Source organism: Carettochelys insculpta, chromosome 27 (assembly GCF_033958435.1).
Source record: "Carettochelys insculpta isolate YL-2023 chromosome 27, ASM3395843v1, whole genome shotgun sequence".
Taxonomy (NCBI): domain Eukaryota; kingdom Metazoa; phylum Chordata; order Testudines; family Carettochelyidae; genus Carettochelys; species Carettochelys insculpta.
Genome location: NC_134163.1, coordinates 11,910,722 through 11,933,585, shown reverse-complemented (window position 1 = coordinate 11,933,585; position 22,864 = coordinate 11,910,722). Strand labels below are relative to the sequence as shown.

General features: G+C 54.6%; 1 protein-coding gene across 6 annotated transcripts in view; it reads right to left on the bottom strand.

Moving 5' to 3' along the window:
* PALM (paralemmin) overlaps positions 1–22,864 on the bottom strand; it is a 67,069-nt gene that overhangs the window by 39,104 nt on the left and 5,101 nt on the right. For 4 of the 6 annotated variants that reach the window (XM_074978550.1, XM_074978552.1, XM_074978551.1 and 1 more), the window contains exon 2: positions 3,092–3,140. The exons of 1 other annotated variant lie outside the window; for it this stretch is intronic. In XM_074978550.1, coding sequence (XP_074834651.1) covers positions 3,092–3,140 — 49 coding nt within the window. Of the gene's footprint in view, positions 1–3,091; positions 3,141–19,412; positions 19,461–22,864 lie in introns of those variants that run through there. One more of the 6 variants, XM_074978555.1, reaches the window with a different exon arrangement.

Here is a 22,864-nt window from a genome sequence, read left to right as displayed (position 1 = left end):
GAGGCACGGGCAGAGGACATGACACGCCCAACATCAGACATCACGTGGGCAGCACAGCCAGCAACAGATTGCAGGGCTCCTGATTTCCAGTCCGGTTCCCTCTTCAGTAGGTCACACCACTTTCCTGTTTCCTCTGTAAGTCCGTTACAACAAAAATGATTCCAGTCCCCTATACTGCGCAGTGAGAGTGAGAAATCTCCTTTATCCCCCTTTTACAGCTACGGGAAACTGAGGCCAAGGGGCCTGGCCAAGCATACAGAGCAAGACAGCTGCAGACTGAAGGCAGAGCCCAGGAGATGAGACTCGCAATGCCCTGCTCTAACCACTGGATATTACTCTCCACCACTGGAAAAAGAATCCAGTCACCTTGACTCCCAGTTCTGGGTCTTAAATGCCAAGGCTGCTCTTCCTAGGAGACTGCTGCTCAGACCCCATCAATACCTGGTCACCAGCTAGAATGACCTCCTGAAAGGCTGATTTCTTCCCCTCAGATGGGGAACTGCAATAAATTGTTGATGCAGCAGATCAGTGGCAGAGGCTGGAATGGAAACTCGACCTCTCTGGTGCACATCCAGTGCCTCCACCCACTAGTCCTCACTGCCTCTCCCACTGGGCCTTGCCTTTTCCAAAAGTCTCCACCTGGAAACAAGAAGAGAGCTGGGTTTCCCCTACCACAGCTGGCAGTGTTTCTAGGGGTGGTGCACATCCACACACACCCTGGTTCACAGAATAAAATTTATTCCGCACATGCTTGGGGAAAAACGAGAGGGACCTTGGGGCTGATTATTTCATCTGAGTCAGTTTAGCTACATCCCCAGCCTGGGAAGTGCCACATGTTTTCTTCCCCAGGACAGAACAATTTGCTCTTTGTGCGGCAGCGATCGGCCTGATCACAAGCGAGGACAGGAAAGCAGGCAGGCAAGGCCCCCCACACAACGGTGCAGGCTGGGAGCCAATGTGCTGCTGCGGGGAGAGGACCCCGCCTGCCTCTGTCTCAAAGGGAGACCAGGTGGAGATTGCACAGCCCAGCAGCTGCCCGCTCGGCAGTCACATCCTCTTTGCCCTGGAGCTGGGGCGCTCCTGTGACAAGCGGCTGTATGTTTGCCGGCCTGATCCTTTGGGAGCGGAGGCCGCTTGGCATCTTGTGGGGAGTGCTCAGCTCTTTGCTGGATGATGCTTCCTGCTCACCACAATAATACCCCTTTCTGGTCCCTCACACAGCCTCTTTCTCTCTGGGCTTCAGAAGTCAGGCCCCTTCTAGGAAAACCAGATGCCTCTGCACACTTACAAAAGCCCCATAGAAACTGACCCCACTGACTTCCTATTTCTCCAGGCAGCTGGGAAGGAGCCAGCTGCGACTGCCACTCAAGCCCCATCTGACCTACAGGCAGGGGAGTCTTGGCTCACCCACTGCCAGGTGCGTGTGCCCTGGAAACCAGCGATTTGAGCTCAGAAGTCAGGTACGGCTCACCCAGCTGGCATCTCCATGGTCCTAGACAGCCACCGAGTGAGCAAAACCACCAGCTGAGTGTCTATGGAGACCTTGGTGTCCCCCGTAAGCTGAGCACGTGGGTAGCCACCCAGGAGAGATTCTCACACTGCCCCTCTGATGGGCAGAGCGCCCCCAGCTGGCAGCGTGTGCTCATATGGGTGATGCACATCTGTACATGCCTCAGTGCACAGAACAAAATTTATTCCACCCAGGGATGGAAAAGATCAGAGGGCCCATTGGTGGCAAGCAAGAGAGGCAAGGACAAAATGGAGCCTGGATACCTTTGAGGGACAGGCCCAATGTGGGGAGCTAGTAAGAGTAATAGCTAATTTGCCTGTCACACCAGCTTCTCAGAGACCATTAGTTAATTCTCCCATTAAGCCTACCCACTGCCCAGACAAGCAGTTCCCTCTCTCTCTCTCTCTCTCTCCTCCTCCCTCCAGCCACATGGGAGACCGAGGCCTGGTGATTTCCATGATCACCTGGTGCAAACAGGCAGCGGCAGAGCCCAAGAGCCTTGACTACTGCTCCAAAAACCAGCCCAGCTCCAGGGCAGGTACCGCTGACACAAACTCTTGGTGCTTTGTGTTATTTTAATTCACGTCAGTCAGCTCAATGATGCCTCGTGGGGAGGGAATGGACTGTCAGGATGGGTCATCTGGGTCTCCCTGTCTTCTCTCTCCCCCGATCCCCTTCCATCCCACCCCTGCTGTCCAGGGCGCTCGCCTCTGGGATGGCTGTGCTTGGCTATCAAACAGTGAGACTGCTGTGAAGAACAGGGGAATAACTAGACCCACAGGGAAGGCCAGTGTTCAGACAGACTGGGAACTTGCTGCTCCATTCCCTGGTTCCTACACATGAGGCAGAGACAGTGGGAAGAGAGGGATTATGCTAAATTTTGCATTCCCTGTGCTCTGAGCCGGTGCAGGGTCCTGCCTGGCCACTTAGCAGAGCAGCCTTGGGGCTGCTCTAATGTACGCTCTCCTTCCCACGGCTTTCTATGGGCCTCGTGAAACAGAACAGCGTAATCCTTTGGCCACTCCCCCAGCGTGATGCCACCTCCTTGTACACACAGCCAGCTCTGCCTGAGCGGGGCAGTCCCCTGGTTGAGGGCGGTGGGTAATCTCAGGGGGCTGTTTCCACTCACTCTCACATTCATTCGTGCTGCCAGTGGGGTTTTAGCACAACTGGGAACCAAGAGCGAGGGTAGCTGCCCAGAGAGCTGAGCGAGCCTATAGTGCTGCATAATTTACATGCAAGAGGGACCCACCACTGATGGGATACCTCCTCTGCAACACTGCACAGAGTCCACTCGCTTTGCACAGCCTGGGCTCTGTACTGAGTTCGGAATTAACGCATCGGTGCCCTGGGACAACAGAAAGAGCTACTGACCCTGGGGAAAGGGATCCCACTGGCATGATACATTTGCTGCATGAATACATTCTATTTATCCCTCGTGCCAGCTCAGTGTGACACCTGCCTCCCAGGTCCGGGCCTTGGCAGGCTGACATTACCATCACATGGTCTGGAGCGAGGACAGGCCTGGCGTGTTCCCGGCATACCGCCGCGGATGGAAGGAGGTGGGGAGGGACCACTTACCGCTATGGCCTGCAGCCTCTCTTGCTGAAGGGCGCTCGCCTCCGCGATCCTGCAATGAGAGCAAACGAACGCAGGGCAGCGTCAGAGCGCAGGGTGGGAGACAAGCCGGGAAAGGGGTGCGGGGGGGATCCTCGCATGCTGCGGGTGCGCGTCCGTGAACAGAATCATTGCGTCCCTCGGTGCACCCGACCCCGAGCACAGACGAGGTCTGAAATTGGCAGCCCTCCCTCATCCCTTCGTCTGTCCTCTCTGTGCACTCGCAAGCAAGCCTGGGCTGGGGTCCTCCCACTCCCACGCGGCCTTCTGGCGTTCGCTGTTGCTGCAGGCTCAGCGTCCCCTGGTCAAATGGGGTTTTGTGGATGAGCCAAGTCCCAGCCTGCTCCAGAGAGGTGAATGCCAGAGTGCCGCAGACAGCCTCGCCCTGGCTGGGAATCCTCCCAGGTGCCACAGTGCTACCTCAGCATCCACAGAAGTCAGAGGAGCTGGGAGAGGAAGGGGCTGGGGGGTGGGTGGGCATGAAATCATTGAGGAGGGAGAAGATCCACTTAGGAAAACAGAAACCTGCTGCATTCCCTAAAATCACTGCAGCCTAAAGGCAGCTTGGCCCTTCTGGCCTATTCCTTGTTTAGCCGTGTGACCTTGGGCATGTCACTTAACTTACAGCTGTGTCTACACCAGAGGGCTTGCAGCCGTGCTGCTGTAAAGGCTCTGGCATAGCAGCTCTCTGCTGACTGGAGAGAGCTCTTCCAGGGGCATAAATAATCTTCCTCTAACAAGCAGAGGTAGCTGTGTCCGTGGGACATAATGCTGTCCACACTGGGGCTTACGTCAGTGTAACTTCTGTTGCTCAGAGGAGAGGCCTATTTGCGCCCTCAGCAACAGAAGTTACATCCAGCCACTGAAGTGGTAGCACACAGGTAACCTCTGACAGGTGGACTCAAACCTGCGACCCTTGGAGCTGAGTGCATGAGGCTCTACAGCAGGGATCAGCGACCTTTCGGAGACAGAGGGCTGAAATTTGGCCTTTTGACCTCTCTGGACTGTCCCAGTGCCGGTGATACTTTTTCAAGTCACTAACAGTCCGACTTACAATAGTTCATTCAGAAATAAATGAAGAGGCCGAGCTTTCCCGTGCGGGTGCTGGTTGGCAGCATTAGCTGCACTTTTGTTAACCCACAGGTCGGCCTGGTTTTGAGCAAGTTCCCGGCTGCCTGGGTGGCGGCTGAGTTCCCACCTTGCATGCTAATGAAAACTGGCTTGCGTGCCACTCATGCCGGGTGTTGCCGACCCTTGATCGACACTTTGAGCTGAAAGCCAGCCGGTTCTCATCTGAGGTTGTGGGGCAGATTCATTCTTTCTCTGGGTAAGTGGTCTAGGTTGCAGTACAGGGGACAGTGACCTACACCCCGGGGTGTGGGTTATAGACACATAGCCTATGTGGGGGGCAAAGAAACGCTTTTTCAACTTGGTGGCGGAATGCCAGGGCAGAATCAAATTGGAACGCTCCCAAGAGACAAGCTGCCCTTGTGGCTAACACACTGGCCCGAGCTACACAGCTCGATTTCATGCCTTGCCCTGCCCCAGAACCCTTGTGGGAAATAGGGCTCAAGAACAAAGGGTCATAAGTGAAATTCATAGGCAGCAGGTTTAGAACAAACAAAAGGGAGTATTTCTTCATGCAACACACAGTTAACCTGTGGAACTCCTCGCCAGAGAGTGTCGTGAAGACCAGGACTTTAAGAGGGTTCTACAAAGAACTAGACAGTTCACGGGGGAATTGGTCCATTAATGGCTAGTAGCCAGGGTAGGAATGGTGTCCATAGGAGACATCAGAAGCTGGAAATGGGCGCCAGGGGATGGATCACTTGATGAGTCTCTGTTCTGTTCACTTCCTCTGGGGCACCTGGCACTGCCCACTGTCGGCAGACAGGACACCAGGCTAGCTGGGCCTTTGGTCTGCCCCAGTGTGGCCGTTCCAGACTGGGGAAAACCCCCTTGTGTTTTCAGCCTGCAAGCTCTGGAGCTGGGGGGAGGGTGCCGTGCCCCTCTCTCACTGTGTGTCTGGGCTGCACCCAGTGCTAGGAGGCCCCAATCTCAGCTGGCCATCTGAGCACCGCTGTCAAACATCCAGCAATGGGATCTGGCATGTTGGAACAAGCTTCGTTGTAGGTCAGACTGGCCTGTCCAAGTTGCAAGGCCATCCCTGCCTAGCCCTGCGATAGGTCAGTGGCACAGCCTGGGAATGCCGCAGCTGCAGGCTCAGTGGGGGGCACAGCACAAATCAGGGCAAAACAGCTTGAAACGGCTGCTCTGACCTGCCTCTAGTTCCCCATCGCCTGGCTCTGACTATGACCTGTGCAATGCTCAGGGCTCTGATCGTAAGCACTCCAGTAACACACTTAGCCAGCCTCTCTGAGCTTCCTCTCCTGCCAAAATCAGACATGCAGCCAGGGCGTTCCACCTGCAGGATGCCAGCTGACCCTCCCCTCCATGAACACATCCCAACCCGAACTGTTTCAATAGCAATAAAAGGCGTGTCCCCATTGTTCTGTCTATTTATAGTTCCCAGTTAGAGCTGCCAGGTGACAACACCACATCAGACCCCAAACACTGTCCGTTTCTATCCGGGGGTCGCTGACAATGACAGAAAATTGTCCCCCGGGTGCAGGTTCATTGCTCCTGAAAAAGCTGGGAGGGGACATTTTTGGGTTAAAACTTTTTTTGCCAGGGCAAGGGCAAAAATTGCAGAAACTTTTGGAGTTTGCTGAGCTGTGGGGGCGGGAGGGCAACCCTCAGAAGTAAACCAGGAGCCTTTTCAGAATGACAACGTTCGAATTTCTTTTGTCTCTGCTCAGAGGGACTTTGCGAAATTCACTTCAAGGGTCTGAACTTTTCTTTGAAAACGCTCAAATGTTAAATGTTTCATTTCACCTTTTTTTTAAAAAAAAAACGCCTCCGTTTGCCAGAAAAAATAACCACCCACAAACCCAAACCATAAAAATAAGGTTTTTATGCATTTGGGAAGCCGGGAACCCAAAAATCAAGGGCTTTGCACGGCTCCTTGTGGGACCGGATGTTTGCTTTACAAAATGGACCCAGTAAAAGGTGCAGAGAAGAGACAGGACTCCACCCTAGGGATTATTAAGGGGATTCTGAGGCTCCTGGCCATATCACTTTGGTTATGTCTACACTGCACCTGGCTGTTTGCCTCCCACTTTGGTCTGAAAAGAGCTGTGGGGATGCTGCAGCTCAGGGGCTCAAGCCGAACCTGGAGGCAGCATCTCCAGAGGTTTTTTCAGCCTGCTAGCACAAGACCTCTCTCCTACAAGTCTGTGGATGTGAGCTGGGAAGTGGATTCTCATCTGCAGTGTAGACGTACCATCTGGCTCTGTACTTCCTGCCTGTACTGCCTCTTGTCACCACGTGGGGTCCCACTTCATCCTGGACGTAACAGTCATGGGCGCGGTGCCTGATGCAGGAGGGCATGGAGGTTGGGGGGTGGGGAGAAGGACTCGGTGCTCAGGGGACCAGCTGCTGTCACATCTTTAGCAGTGGGAAAGCCAGTGGCTGGGGAAGCCGTGGGTAGCGCTGCTCAGTAAGAAGGGAGGTGGCTGACATGAGGTTTCCAGACGGCGTTGCCTGTAAGCTGAGCTCAGGTGCAGCCACTCAGGAGAGATCCCAGTGCCGCACAGCTGATGAGCAGAGCACCCACAGCTAGGATTTTATCTCTATGAGTGGTGCACCTCTGCACACGCCTCCGTGCACATAACAAAATTTATTCTGCACACGGATGGGGAAAAACACAGCATAGGGTTGGAAAAGATTAGCGGGAACATTGTTTCCAAAGCCCCTTTGAGCCAGGGAACATCCCCAGGCAGGGGGACTTTTGCCAAAGCCTGACAGCCACGAAAACAACCGGTGGGGGAGGCAGATTTGTGGCTCAGCTTACAGCAGTGCCTGAGACCTGCTAGCACCACACAGCACACACAGGGCTGGGAGTTTTCACAGAGTTTGGGAGGGGGAAGTTTCTCACATCCCAGACTTAATACCCCTATGCTTCCCCCCGGCCCCCACAGCTAAGCCAGGATCTGGGATGTTGCAGGACCCCACGTACAGGAGAGTCTCTCCTGGGGATGTAAATATCTGTCAGAACAGTTAACTGATTAAAACTGTATCATTTAACCAGTTGATTGGTGTTGGGAAGGTCCAGGGCAGCCAGTGTTGGGGTCCCACTGGGTCTCTCAGACCGAGATCCTGCCCCTCAGACATGAGTGGGGCTGCTCCAAGCCAGCCTGCTCTGGCACAGCCATGGCTGGGTTCCCGCCTGCAGCCAGAGCTGCTCAGGCATGGCCACATTGCAGGTCTTGCCTGTCTGAGATGGCCTTGACCCTGCCTGCCAGCCTGATGCAACTAGGGCCCCGCTGGCTGGTCCAGCATAGCCAGGGTAGCGCTCACTTGGCACAGCTGGCCGTTTGCAGGGGTTTGGGCAACGTCCTATTAACCCAGGAAGCCTAATGCTTGTCAGATAACCAGGTAAACTTTCACATCCCTGGTCTCTCCCCAACCAGTTCCCACTCGAAACAGAACAGATGGATGAAGGAAGGGCTTGTCTCCTCCCATGTACAGACGTGGGCGAACAGAATCATTATGTGACTTGCCCGGGGCAAACAGCGAGTCAGTGGCAGAGCTGAGAATGGCCCTGCCCCCCGACCCACCCCACATCTCCTGAGCATTGCTGACCTCCTGCCTGCCTCACACTGCAGCAGGAGGGGCCTGCCAGGCTGGGGTTGTGGCAGGAGGGATGTGGCAAGTGATAAAGCAGCAGCAGGAAAAGGGAATCCAGGTTCTCAGGAAGCATGCACCCCCACCTCCTCCCCAAAGCTAGATCACAGGACCTGCTTTAAAATCATGGCCTTGCATATTTATTGGCTGAAGGATGCCCTGGGGCCCAGCCAGCTGCTGAGCAGGCAGAGAGAGGGCGATCACATGGGTGGGGGTGGCAGGGTAGCTTTTATAGTCTTCATTTATTCCACTGGTGAAGGGCAAATACATTAACGTACGTCCCAGGAGCTCCTGCCCTGGACTGGAGCCCGAAGGATGGAGGGAGCATGTGACATCCACACACCGGTCAAAGTGACTTGGGAGCTGCTGCCTGGCTTCTAACCTGCTCCGGCGGGGAGAAATTGCCTGGCCTTTAATGTTTAATTGAAATGGGCCATGAACCCTTATGCCCCCTGGACCACGGTGGGGAAGGGTAAAGGCACCCAGAAGGGCTCACTGGGGGAACAGGCTGCTCCTGTAGCCAGCGCCCAGTGCTCCAGCCAGCAAAGATGGAGGCCTACAGAGGATATTCTGGCAGCTAAGAGGTTCAGGGAACCTTTGCTGCCCTTGTGCACACTGTATCTCTCACCAAAAATCTCTGCTCCCAGATCTGGTGCACCCGGGCAGTGTGCCCTCTAATTTTTTTTTCCATCTGTGGGTGGAATAATTTTTTTATGTGCACCAAGACCTGGTCAGAGGTGCACCACCAATAGAAACACACGCTGCTGGCTGTGGGCGCTCTGCTCATCAGCTGTACAGCACCTGGCTCTCTCCTGGGCCCGGGCGCTCACCTTAAAGGGAACCCTGCTCCAGACCCAAGACAGTGCATTAGTTCTGAGCCTGGAGGAGTGGGGCCCTGACCATGTGGGGTTCATTCCCCAGCCCTGCGTACCTTTGGAGAAGTCACTCCACTGTGCCGTGCCTCAGTTTCCCTTCTGTACAAAGGGGGTGGGGTAATCTTTCCTTTGCTGTGTGGCCTTTGAGCCAGACATGTTCCGTCTGTGCAGCACCTGGCAGGATGGGACCTCTAAGTGCTGTGTGATGCTAATAAATAATCTACATGGCCGTGGAGCGTAGCTCTCTGTGTTTAATAGACCCAGGGGCTGAAAGGTCCCAGAGGAGAGGGTGCGGAATTCAATGAGTGTTTATTCCTGTATCCCCATTATGAGATACAGAAGCAAAACTCATTACAGCGAACTATGGAAAACAGTGGCCCACACCCTACCTCACGCTACATTTCCAGGGTAAAGGAACCGTGCAGCCAGCCAGCTCTCGTTTGCAGAGTTCAGCTTATGAAGTTTCCAGAGGAGGCTACTGATTCGGGGCTTTAGCCTACGATGGCTGGGGCTGCAGCCCCATCTACACTACCTGCGCCAGCAAGCGCAGCCGGAAGACGCTCGTCAGGGAATGGGCTCGGCGGAAGAGTAACCTGATGGGATTCTCTGACTGCCCCTCAAAGCATCACAGAGTTCCAGGCTAATGAATAGGGACCACAACACAGGTGAACTGTCATCCTCCACATTTTCCAGTCTTTGCACAGCCCTCAGAAAGACACCGCCCCACCCCCCAACTACGTCCCCAAACCACAATCAGGGACCCTGAGCCCCAGCAAGTATTGCTCACTTCTCGTCTGACTCCCACATCCTGCAAACTGTAATTTGCTTCGTTTGATCGTCCCGACGGTGCCAGGCATCAAACCCAACAATCACAGCGGTCCCTTCTGGCCTTAGCGTCTGTGAATCTATTCATCAAGTCAGCGCGATTCAGTTAAGTCCCGGTTACAAGCTGGGATGTAGACAGGGCAGAACCATCAGCCCAGAACAGAGTTAAAACCAGAGGGGGTTGAAAACTGCCCCTTGATACTTGCTTAGGACACAAACATTTTCACTGCCTGCAGCAGGGGCAGGGAACTTTTTTGGGTCAGTTGGGGGCCACATCAAAGGGAGACACAAAAAAAACCCACAAAACCCCGGGTGATGTGGCCCCTGACTGAGGCATCTCACACCCCTGATGCTCCAGCCCCATGGACAAGGGGCTTCCTCCTAACCAGAGTAATTCTTCTGTGGGTCCAGGGTGGGACCAAAAATTAGGGGTTTAGGGTTCAATGTGCAGGTGGGGGCTGCTGGGGAGCAGCTGTGAGGTCTGGGCAGGATGGAGGGTGCAGGAGCCAGCTGGGGGTGGGTGTTTGGGTCTGGGCAGGAGGGCACACACCAGGCAGAGCCCCCAGCTTGCCTGACCCCGCCGCTTGCCTGACCCCAGCCTGTGAGGCTTGGGGTTCCAGAGCTGCCACCTGCCACCCCCCTGTGCTGGGGACCCTCAAACCTCAGAGGCCAGATGCAGGCAAGCCACGGTCCAGCCAAGATTCCTCATCCTTGGCAAGCAGCATTTTCCAGGTTTTAAGAGCACTTGGTAACCAAAAAGCATTGTACTTTTCCAACACGGAAAACAGTTTGGTTTTAGGCGACGTTTGTCAGGAAAACAGAACAGTTTTTCATTGGAAAGACAAAATAAAAACTAAGTCTGTGCCACGACCACAATGATTTTCAATTTCTTCTGAAAAGTTTCATGAAAAAGGGTTCTTTTCCAACCAGCTCCAGGTAAAACCCTGGACTGTCCAAGGCCTAAACACAGTCACCTCCCAGCTACACTCTCTTTTACCCCGTTGCAACCTGATCTCTGGCCTGGTTTTTACCCAGAGTGCTACACCATTTTTTGCTGTGCTTTGGCATATGGTGAGGGATCAAATCCCCGGGGTTGTTATTTGGCCTTGCTGCACCAACAGCAAGCCCTCTGCTGTGGTGTTAAATCCCTTTTCCTACCCATTGCCTGCCTTGTCCATTTAAACCGCCAGTTCTTTGGCACATGGACCGCTACTGTGATAAGTTTGTACAGCACCTAGCACAACAGGGTCTTGATCTTGGCGGATCCCCACTTGCTACCGTAATAACCAGGCTTAGTCAGAGGGCTCCACATTACAGGTGCCATCTGAAAGGATTCTGATCCCTGAGGTCATTATAAACTAACTCGATGTCTTCAACCCACTTGATGTCTTCATCACAGTAGCCAACCCCAGGGCTCTACAACTTGGCTTTCAGAGGGGAACTTTCAGGTGTCCCTCACTTCTCATTAAAGAATGTGTGTGTGTGTGTGTTTATTTTTGCAACTGCACTTTTATACACACACGCCCGCGCACTCTCGGTGGGAGGCAGAGAATGACAAATGTGCCGTAGGAGGTAAGGGCGTGTGGGTGGGAGAGAAAGGATATATTGGGAACGTGGGGGGGTGCCTGCACACGTGCGTGTGTGTGTGTGTTGCGGGGGGTGTGTGTTGGGAACATGCGTGCAACGAGGGACCTTTGCACTGAAGTCACCAGATTCAGCCACAGGGGAACTGAATTAGCTGTTAACCCTCTGCATTTCTCTCCCTCTGTGCTGACAACTCGCCTGCTCCCCACTCCACCTCTCTGCTCTGGGATGCTTACCAGGTGCGAAAGCAAAGCAGACACCAAATCGGAACAGGGGTTTGTTTTTGCCTCATTTCGTTGGGTGTGACTCAAGGGAATGTGGTGATTGTGTTGGGGAAGTGTGTACACACACACACACCCCTATAGCCAGCCTATCCCATTCGGCCTGCTTAGCAATCTGCTTTCGTTGCCAGTGCTGCTACATGAGTAATTTCACAAGCCATTGCAAAAACAAACACACATTCCCCCCTCCTCCGACTCCCGGCCCATCCCCTTCCCTTTCCCAGTGGATTCTTGCTGAGATCATGGGAGGGGAGCGGTGCCCAAGGGTCAGGGCTTACTGAGCCAAGGGGCGGGTTGTGTGAAGGAACCGAAGACACAGAACATAAACAACATGGGTGGAGAACAGCTGAGCCCTCTCCCCACCCCTCTTGGGGATTGTCTGGATTGCATCACCCCCTTCCCCCAGCTGCATCTGCCTGTCCAGAAATCCTGATGTGGCCCCCCAAAGGCTTCGGAGAAAGGGCAGCCCCGTGGTTACCAGCTGAGATGGCTGGAGGCGAGGGCAGCAAGCTGCCGGCTGAGGCAAAGACACTGCAGGGTTGACAAACCTCAAGTCTCCTCCACTGTCAAAAGTCAGGCAAGTTTTGAAAAACTAAAACAAAAGTCGGGTCTTTGGGTTCGCCTGGTGGGGGTCTGAGCTGCCGGAGCAGGGACGGCTCCCTGCACACTTAGCCTGACCGCTGAGCCATGGTTGAGCCCAACTCCTCTTTTCTGTCCACACACAAATCAATCTGAGCCTGGACAGCTGGCAGTCAGGACCTAGGTCCTATCCCCAGGGAGGCTGACAGCTGTGCTGCTCCCCTGAGCAAGGTGCAGGGGAGTGGGGGACCTTCTCTCTGTCCCCAGAAGCAGCAGGGCCTCAGGCAGAAAGGATGGGGTGGGTCAAGGGCAGAAGGGGCAGGGCCAAGGGTGTGGGGCGGGGCCAAGGGCAGATGTGGCAGGGCCAAGGGCAGACACCCTTTGCACCACTGGCAGTGGGCTCCCCCCAGACGTGCAGCACCACTGACGTATGGGGCCTCAAATTTTCAGGTGCCCTATTCAGCTGCATATTGAGGATGGGTAAGGATGGCCCTGGTCCTGGATTCTCTCTCCCACGCAGGATAGCAACAGCTGCGACGCCAAGAACCTGATGGTGCTGTTTTCTGTTGCGAGGAACTTTGCTCATCAAAGTGAATGGGAATCTGGGAGCTTTTCTACTGCTAAGGGAAGGGGATAACGTAACCCCTCAGAGAATGCGCATGACAGAGCCCCCAGGGGCTAGCAGAAGTTACAACGCTGATTTGAGCTGTAACAGCCCATGCTTTTAGCTCTGCAGGTTCCTGGTTCAGTCACCCATGGGTCTGTGAAGATAGCAGCCGTCAGCTTCCCAGTTGCTGGGTTTGTCATTGGGATCCACATGTTTTCAGTCAAAATAGAATCCACCGCTCTCAGGGACCTCGCCAAAATCTGCCCTTCCCTTCCGCTCACTGTCATGGCTGGGTCTGATCTGCGGCTGGCAGAGATGAATAGGGGGGGTGGTTTGGCACCTTTATGTTTGCTGGCCTCTGTAAAGGATGTTGTAAAGTCTCATCCTTCATCACGCAAGGCCAGGTGTTGTGGGAGGCTGGGAAATGCATATGAGGCAAAGGCTCCTCCAGGGAGCAGTGTTCCCTGTTAGCTGAGCACTCGGGCGGCCACCCAGGAGAGGTTCAGGTGCCGCCCAGCTGGGGAGCAGAGCGCCCACAGACAGCAGAGTGTGTTTCTGCTGGCGGTGCACATCTGTACATGCCTGGGTGCACACAACAAAATTTATTCCAAACCTGGATAAACATTAGGCAGAACACCACCACAGACCAAGGCTTTACCAGTAGCCAACACCTTTCCCAATGGAGCCACCGGCCAGCTGAGCTGACCCCGTCTCTGGGTTGGGTTTCCAACGCAAGAAAATCCATCAACACCTCCTGGCCACAATTAAGCGTCCAGCTCCCAAGGACAGGGGAGGAGCAAGAGCTGTGTGTCACTGGGCTGCTCTGGCAGTAGCATCCGCAGTAGAGAGACCCCTTCCTACGGGCACTGTTGCGCCGGGGCCATGTGGGACGGCCTGGGGGAGGAGGCCCAGAGGCTGAAGGGTTGGGAGCGTCTGGCCAAGAAGCAATTAGCTGAGCAGTGAGGCTGGGCTCTGGTCCCCAGCCAGCTGCTGTCTGGTTAAGATAATTAAGGCTTGATTCAAAGAGAGGTGGGTTACAAGAAGTGCTGGGCCGGGGCAGGGGTGGGACGCAACCTCCACTTCCCATCAGTATTCCTGCAGCTTGGCTGGAAACCCACCCAACCTGCTGAGACAGAGGAAAACAGAGGTACAATACTCATGTGGGGGCTGCCTGCTCCCCACCCACTGCCAGCAGGACGTGGGGGGTGATGGAGGTGATATGTTGGCAGCAAAGGGTTCCCCCCTCCTCCCTGGATGTGCCGTTTGCCATTGTGGCTGGACCCACCCCGGGATGAAAAACAATTAGTGGGAACCCTGGATGTGTGGGGGGTGCTGTGTGTGTAACAGGTGCCCTGGGGAGGCAGAGGGGCAGATGACCCTGTGGGGTGGGAGTGTAGGAGCTGGGTGGGACTTACAAGTTACTTGTTGTGGAGGACAGCCCTACACTTCCTGGGCAGGTGGCCGGGTGGAGCCGGCCCCTCAACACCTCTGGGTAGATTTGTTTCGGCAGCAGACTCATTGCTCAGCCGCGGATCCACCTGCCTCCCCCTTCTGTGCATCAGCCGGGTCCCTGGATGCCTGGTTAAGCTCTGTTACCATGACGATGTTGCCAGGGCACCCGCCTCCCAGTGGTGTAAGCTATAAATCACCAATAAGTGACTTCCTAATGGGGAGAGTCAGAACCACGGAGCCCCTCCCCCTCCCACATCCGCTCCAGTGGGGCCGGTCAGCCATTGCCGGTGCTGGCCCAGATTCCGGGCCTATCGCAGGGGCTGGGATGAGGGACGAGGGCCCAGTCCTGGAGCCCAAAGGCGATTGGCCATTTGCACGCTTGTTTTCCTCCTCCCCTCCCACTGGCTCTGATTTAACATCGATAAATGCCAGGAATCGGGCGCTCCCAGCGAGGCAGCCAAGGTGGGGGAGGGAGGGGACGGTTGCCCAAGACAGACCCATGCTCCCCCATGCACCTGAGCCAGCTCTGGAGGGAGCAGCCTGTTCTCCTCCTTCTCCCAGCCACCAGCTACCTCCCCTCCCTGTTCAGATGCTTCTCTCGTTCCCAGATTCCCCTCACCGCTCTCCACCTGCACCAGCCCTGCATCTTACCCAGCGGCAGCATTCCCTCTAATTTTTTTCCATCCGAGTGCAGAATAAGTTTTGTGATGTGCACCGAGGCATGTGAAGATGTGCACCACCCATAGAAACACAGGCTGCTGACTCTGGACACGGCTCATCAGCTGAATCTCTCCCAGGCAGCTGCCCAAGCACTCGGCTTACAGGGAACACTGGGCTCATCCCACATCATCCTGTCACACCCTGTCTCAGCCACCTCCGGCCTTGAGCCTCAGCCGCATGGGCCCACCAGGTGACCCTCCCTGCCCCACCATTGCAACCCCTCCCCATCCCACACAGACCCATTCTCTGACACCCCGGCACAGCTCCCTCCTCCCGCTGCATGCGTGGAGACACACCCACACCAGCCTTCCCACTCTGTTTCCAAAGCACCCCAACCTCACAGCCTCTAAGACCTCTGGCATGCACACAGCCTCTGCCCCTCTCTCGTATACGCTCAGTTTGCTTCACACACACGCACGCTCGTGCACAGACACAGACGTGCACACACAGACACACGTGTGTGCACACCTTCTCACCCATGCCGACCGTGCCTTTTTCCATGCTCAGAAGGAAAATCGATGACCTTTTGTCTCGTTTTCCACCCCTGCCCCCTTCCAACATGGAACAATCGTGTTTATTTGCCTTCCTCCGATTTTTCCCATTCTCTCATCCCCACCTGCGAAGAGCTGTTTCAAGCTTCCCTCCTGCCCTTAACAAACCCGGCTCCCTCTCCCCACATCCCAGTCTGCCCCCCACCGATTGCTCTCTGAACCCAGGGGAAACGTTGCCAAAAGCCCTCGCTCTTGCTAACACCAGTTTGGCTCCACTGGCCTTTTCAACGGTGCAAGCCCTAGTGTAGACGGGTCCTGGCAGCAGCTGGTGCTTTGCAATTTGACATGATTCGCCTTGGCCGGCACAGAGATCTTAACTATCTTATGCATTACAAGGGCAATTTCCCCACCTTTGATAGTCACAGAAATGAGACACATCCTACTTAACTGGCCTCATTAACTGGTTCTAGCAGTGACAGGAACCCCCTTTTCCCCCTTCCTATAAACCCTGGATTCACAGAATCCCAGAGCTGGAAGGGACCTCAGGAGGTCATCTAGTCCAGCCCCTGCTTCAAGCAGGATCAACGCCCACAGAGTCATCCCATTCTATTTTTCCTCTTGATTCTTTTATTGGGTTTTACCCCCGAAAGCTCATGACCTAATAAATTTGTTTAGCCTCAGAGAAGGAGTGAGAAAAATGGTTCTCCTGGGCTTCTGAGGACAGGACAAGGAGCAATGGGCTTAAACTGCAGCAAGGGAGGTTGAGGGTGGACGTTAGGAAAAACTTTCTAACTGTCAGGGTGGTCAAACACTGGAATAAATTGCCTGGGGAGGTGGTGGAATCTCCATTGCTGGAGATATTTAAGAGCAGGTTAGACAGACGTCTGTCTGGGATGGTCTAGATGGTGCTTGGCCCTGCTGTGGGGGCAGGGGGCTGGACTCAATGACCTCTCAAGGTGCCTTCCAGTTCTAGTGTTCTGCCATTCTAAGGTGTCACAGGACTGCTTGGTATTTATACACTAGACCAGTCCCTCAGCTAGTGTGAATCAGTGGACTTTGATACAAATACCTCAGTTTTCATCAGCCTAGGACCTGGTCCCAAGCCACCTAACTTTGCAGAGAGCACCACCTCCCTTTTCCTGCTGGGGTAGAGCAAATTGCAGTTGCTTTTCAGCACCCTTACAGGGGTCTGTCTGCAGAGCAAGCTATAAAAATCCACCTTGGCCAGGTGGTGATTAGCCCGGCTTTGATTCAGTGCCTTTGATCCACAGCTGGGGGGCGGGGAAGGGTGGGGAAATGGAGAAGCCAGTAAATAGCAATAATCGAGACCAAAAGCAAACAAATCTGCCATCAGCAAGGCCAGGGGAGAGCCCAGTTCGTGGGAGGGTGCCGCCGTGCGGAGAGCAGTGCTTGGAGCAGAGAAGGGTCAAGTCAGGACTGGGTCCTCCAAACCCAACTCCCACCCCAGTGATGGGGGCCTGGGACAAACGCGTCTCCTAGGTCAAAACGGGGAAGAAATGGTGCAGAGTGGGGGCCAGTCAGCAGGACTGGGAAACAGTGGACAGAACCGCTCCCTCTGCTCTGGTTGCAGGGGGACTCTGGTGCTTGGGAGCCATCTGGGGAGGCAGAGACAGAACTGGGGACCCTCAGCATCATCCCCACCCCGGTAGCCCATGGAACTAACTTTCATGGGCACCGGAAGGGCTCCCGGCCACACGCCCCTCTGTGGGGCACTGCTGGCTGTGAACTCCAGGCAGAAGTCCCAGTGAGAGTTAATGTGGTTCCAAGCCCCTTCTCTTTCACAACGGGTCTCCTCTGTGGTGGGAGGGCCAGAAGAGCCGCGCCCACCGGTCCAGAGGGCCCCAGGAGAGTTAAAAATTCCTGAGGCAAAAGCTGTCGTGGCAGGAGTTGGGGTTTCTCTGGACAGCAGTTTGGCCCACAGCAATAAGGTGGTAGCAGGTGGAGGGGACGGGCTGCCACTTGGGGACCATGTCTGGGGACATTCCTGTGTCAGTTGCAGGCCTGGAGGTGGGGAGAGGGGCGCAAAGGGTACAGATACAGCCCCTGAAGTCTGGTTTCTCTCCCTGCTGCACTGTGCAGGGGTAGCCTACAAGGCATGATGGGGGAACCAAAGGCAACCTGGGCGTTGTAGTTCCTTGGGCAGCTCCTGGCTGGAGAGCTGGCCCTAGAACAGGGAAGGGACTACATTTCCCAGAATGCCCTTGGCTGCTCACAACAGGAAACAGTGGGGGAAGCCAGGGCCCAGGCCATGCATGCGTAGGGCTGCTGCAAGGGGGTGGCACTGGGTGTTGGGGGGATGTGGGTGCTTGGAGAGGAGGCAGCTTTGGCCCAGATCTCACCCTCAGCAGCCTAGAATAGTTTGGAATATCGGTTTGCACTTACGCTATTACAACAAGATCCCAGGAGGTACCTGCTGTAAAATCCTGTGGACACATTTAGTAGGTTATAACCAAATCATATTACCGGTCCCTGTCTCCACTCCAGCATCTCATTAACATTCATTGCGCCATTCTTCCAAACTCCTTTACAATTAAAAAACCCTGCAGTCCACGTTTACGAGAAAAGCTCCTCTCTCCCAAAACACACACAAAAATCCCTGCGTACTGCCCTGAGTCGTAAGGACGGTGTCTGGGGGTGACCACTCCAGCCCTTCCTGTAAAGCCAGCCAGGAGAGCGCAAGGGACAGCTGGCCTCCAGACAGGGGCAGTGGGTTGGGGTGAAGCCTCCGGGCCAGGCAGCAGATGAAAAAGCCACTAAGAACAGAGAGGACAACACATCCCAGAGACTAGGGCCCTGGCCAATCCCCTGCCCCTCCCCGAGGCTGGTGACGGCTCCGCTCCCAAGTGCGAGGTCACAGCAGGGGCCCTAGCGTGCCCATGAGCTCAAGATCCAGAACCGAGGCCACCTCTGTGCTCCCAGGCAAGGAAACGGTCGTTCTAATTTCTGGCTCTAGAATGCTGGGCTGCCTGCCCGGGGCACTCGGACAGTTAGTGAAGGCCACTGTGCCACAGACGTCATCAAGGATTCCCACCTAGACCCCAGGCAGAGATGCTCAAACGTCTCCCTTCCCTGTGGCCCTTTCATGTGTGCTGGGCATCACACTGTATCCAAAATCCTCCCCTGTCCCCCGGCCCTGTCACGAGGCCGGTGCCCAGCATCACACAATATCCAACACCCACACGATCTCCGTGGCGCAGTCACGGGGCCGGTGCCCAGGATCACACAGTATCCAACACCCACACCATCCCCGTGGCCCTGTCACGTGGCCTGTGCCCAGGATCACACAGTATCCAATGCCCGCCCAAAGCTGGGCTCTTCTGAAAGCCTGGACCTTTTGCAGCCAGCTGAGCACCTGGGAAAGGTGGCCCTTTATCAGGTCTGCAGCAAGACTGTGAGTTCAGCTCCCAGCAGGGGTAGCTCAGCTGCTCCCCAGCTAGTTCCTTTCGGATAAAGAAAAAAAAAAAAGAGGACACCCCTAAGAGGGAGTGGATCTGTATCTAGCAGCTCAGGTTGAATCAATGCATTATTGTAACGTGTTGTATGTAGTACGTTAGTACACCGGGAAGTGGTAGATTCTGATACAGACACATTCCCTCAGAGGAGCGTCCTCTTTTTTGAGAGGTCAGGTATAGTAACCCTAGTTCCTTCCAGCAGCACTATCGGCTGCTGGGTCTCAGGCTCATCCACCTCTTTAAAAATACCGAAACTGGTTGCTGGTTTGATGTCTGCGGACTCGCCGTTACCTACTGCTGCAGGAAGTTGGTCCATCCCACACGCACCAAAAGGCTTCATTTGGTTTTTTCCATATAAACTGAACTGAAAATTTCCATCCTTTTGGATGACATTAGCCAGGTTCCAAGGGGATGTGGGGGACCGCTAAGGGAGGGACGAAAAGCAGGGCCCGATGTAACACGTTTACTCACCCCTGCGGTAAGAAACCACTGTCCAGACACTGAACGCTGGGGGCTCCCCCACTGGTAAACAGACAACTCTACTCTGTCTCCCAAGACACCTCTGTCCTCCACCCCCACAGCAGCATCATCTCACTGGCAATGATTTATACAGCTGCTCGGGGATGAAGAATGCTACTGAAATGCAAGTTACCTCCCTCCTTCTTCTCACGTCAGTATCTCTGCTTTCCCTTCCCTCTGCCACAGCCTGGAAGGAGTCAGCCCGCCTGATCCCTCAGCGCCTGCCTTGGGGGGAGAGCAGACGGCCCCAGGGGTCCTGACTGTGCAGGGTGCATTAGAGCAGAGCGGCCTGGCCCGATTGATTCTCCCGTTCAGACGCAGGCTAGGCGTGCCAGGAGAAAATGGATTCCCTGAATATTTGATGCAAGAGGCTCTGGGAGTCAGTTCGATTGGAAAATTACAGCACTTTCCAAATGGCTCCCGTGGACGTGTTCCCTCAGTTCCCCGCTCTTCTCTGGCGAGAGGAGCCTGGCGCAGGATAGGCCCTGCCTAGAGACACCCATGGTGTTTAGGAATGAGATAAACTCCAGCCACCAGCTCTTAACCCTCTCACCGCCTGAGTCAAAAACTCCGGGGCTGGAGCTAATGGCCAGGCTGCTATCAGGTGCTCTGCTCGGAGACAGATTTGTGGAGATCAGATCTCTGCTCTGGCCCAGCTTGTGTGACCTCAGATAAGTCACTTAGCCGCTCCGTGCCTCGGTTTCCCATCCGTACGACGGGGGATCAGGAACAGTGTTCCCTATAAATTGTGGGCTTGGGCGACTGCCCAAGAGAGATTCAGGTGCTGCCCGGCTGATTAGCAGAGCGCCCACAGCCAGCAGCGTGTGTGCCTGCCGGTGGTGTACATCCACACAGGCTGTGGTGCACGTAACAAAATTTATTCTGCGCACAGATGTTAAAAATGGCAGGGATCTGGGATAGCCTGCACTCCTTCCAGCTGCGTGAGGTCTCGGCTGCCCGGGTCAGCTTCAGAGCAACATCCAATATTTATGAACCTTCTGCGAGCCATTTGCTGCCACCAGCCGCAACCGCATTTCCCTGCGCTAGGGAGAAATGCCTGTTTGGAAGGGTGGGGGCTTGTCTGTGGCAGGGAGGGAGGATTACAGCTTCCCTGGAACATCAGGTAATGCCGGAGACATGCAGACCGAGGGTCTAACACACAAGGGCAGTTTTCCAGAAGAGCTTAGTTAACTAAAGCAGCCTCCAGCCAGCGTTCCCTGTAAGCTGAGTGTTTGGGTGGTCGCCCAGAAGAGATTCTGGTGGTGCCCAGCTGATTAGGAGGAGAGCGCCCACAACTGGCAGTGTGTTTCTAGGGTGGTGCACATCGGCACATGCGTCAGTGCACAGAACAAAATTTATTCTGCCCACGGATGGAAAAAATTAGAGGGAACCCTGACTCCAATGCAAGCTCCTGTGCCTCTCCTCCTCCCACCCTTTGTTGGGTGAGTACTGTAAGCCCCTTGGGGCAGGCGCTCTAGGGGCATGAGTAACACCTGGCTTGACAAAAGCCCTGATTTTAACTGGTGGGTGAGGTACAGGTGTTACCCCAACACACACACACACACACACACACACCAGTTTTAAGCCATTAGCTGGGTCAAGATTTCCAGTTAGGCGACTCTATCAGCCCCCACATTCCCGAACCCAAATCCTCCAACTCCGGCAGCCCTGGTAGAATCGGTTCCCCGCCAGAGCGGACAGTGTCAGTTTCACTCTCTGGCTGAAAAGTTGGGGGGGAAATTCATTAAATAAATAACCCCCCCCCCACCGAGTGGGGCTTTCAAATGAAATCGTGTTGGAGGCAAAATACGCTACGGAGTCGGTTCGGGGGAGGCCAGGGCTGTGCTGGGAGGTGCTGATCTGGCCGCTGAGAACCTTCCCTCTGGGGCTCTGAGCACAATTCACAGCTGGCCCATCTCCACCCACCCTGTCCTGATCTGGCTCCTCATCCAGCCCTCGTGAACCCCAGGAAAGCCGTCCATCCAGTTGTCCCATTTGTCCTCTGCCTAACCCCTCCCTACGTCTGTATGAATCTCAGAGGAGCAGCTCCACAGGTCTGGGTCATCAAATGGAGCCAGAACCAGAGTCCTCTCTCATTTTTTCCCACCCATGTGCAGAATAAATGTTGTTATCCGCACAGAGGCAAGTGACGATGTGCACCAGCCATAGAAACACCTGCTGCCAGCTGTGAGCACTGTGCTAATCAGCTGGGCGGCACCTGAATCTCTCCTGGGCGGCTGCCCAAGCGCTCAGCTCCCAGGGAACCCTGCTCGGGATGCATCTCAGAGAAGCAGCTCTGCATCATCAAATGCAGCCAGAGCCCTTGCAGAGGTTTGTTGTTCCAAGTTCAGTAAGGATTTGCCTATGGGGATCCAAAGCAGGATCCTGGCCTGGGAGATTGTAGGCTCCTTTGCAAAGCCACGACCCATAATTTTAAAGCCTTCAGAGTCAAAAAAAATTGCACCTTCTTGCTCCTATTAAACATGACTCTTGGATCTGAAGTGGCCAGTGGAGAGGGCAGAGGGGCTGTGATTCTAGTGAGGCTCATCGGCCCTGAGGAGGTCAGAAGGGCAGAGGGAATTCACGGTAGGTGCAGGCCAGGAGACATAGCAGAACGGCTAAAGGCAGTGTTCCCTGTAAGCTGAGCGCTTGGGTGGGTGCCCAGGAGAGATGCAGGTGTCACCCAGCTGATTAGCACAGCACTCCTAGCGGTTCACATCCACACATGCCTTGGTGTGCACAACAAAACTTATTCCACCCATGGATGGAAAAAAATTTGCAGTAACACGGGTGAAAGGTGGAAAAATAAAATCTCCACTTACTTCCCAGCAGAAATGTTGCCACTGGGATGGGGGAAAAAAAAGCAGCACTAAAGGCTTTTCAACAAGTGATGGAAAATTTTAGCTAACCCCTCCCGACTCAACAACCAGCAGTATGGATAAAACAGAGCCCAAATCCCAACCAGCAGCCCTGCCTTTACAAAAAATGCATCAAACCTTCATTCTAAAGCCTGGCAGAGCCAACACAAGCCCCAGCTTCAAATCTAGACTCCCAAATCCAGGAAAAAGCCCTGAAGCATGTGCTTAGTTGCAGGCATGCGCTAGGAAGCCAATACAACCAGGCGCGTTCCAGCTTGAGAAAAGATGATGGAGCAGGGGCCTGCTAAGGGTCTTCAAATATGTTATCAAGTATCAGAGAGGCAGCCCTGTTAGTCTGTATCTTCAAGAACAAGTCGTCCTGAGGCACTTTATAGACTAAATGCTATTTTAGAGCATAAGCTTTCGTGGGCACAGAACCGCTTCATCAGATGCGCCTGATAAAGTAGGTCTTATGCTCCAAAATACTTGTTAGTCAATAAAGTGCAACAGGACATCTTGTGTTATGAGGGCAGTGATGAATTCTTCTCCATGTCCACACAAGGTAGGACTGAGATGTACTGGGCTTGGTTTGGCGGCAGGGAGATTTAGGACAGAATCCCTTTCGTGGGAGGCTTTTAAGATCAGGGATGGCCCGGCTGCACTTGGTCCTGACCTCAGTGCAGGGCACTGAGCCTGATGTCTTGATGATCCCCCATGAGAAAGTCCC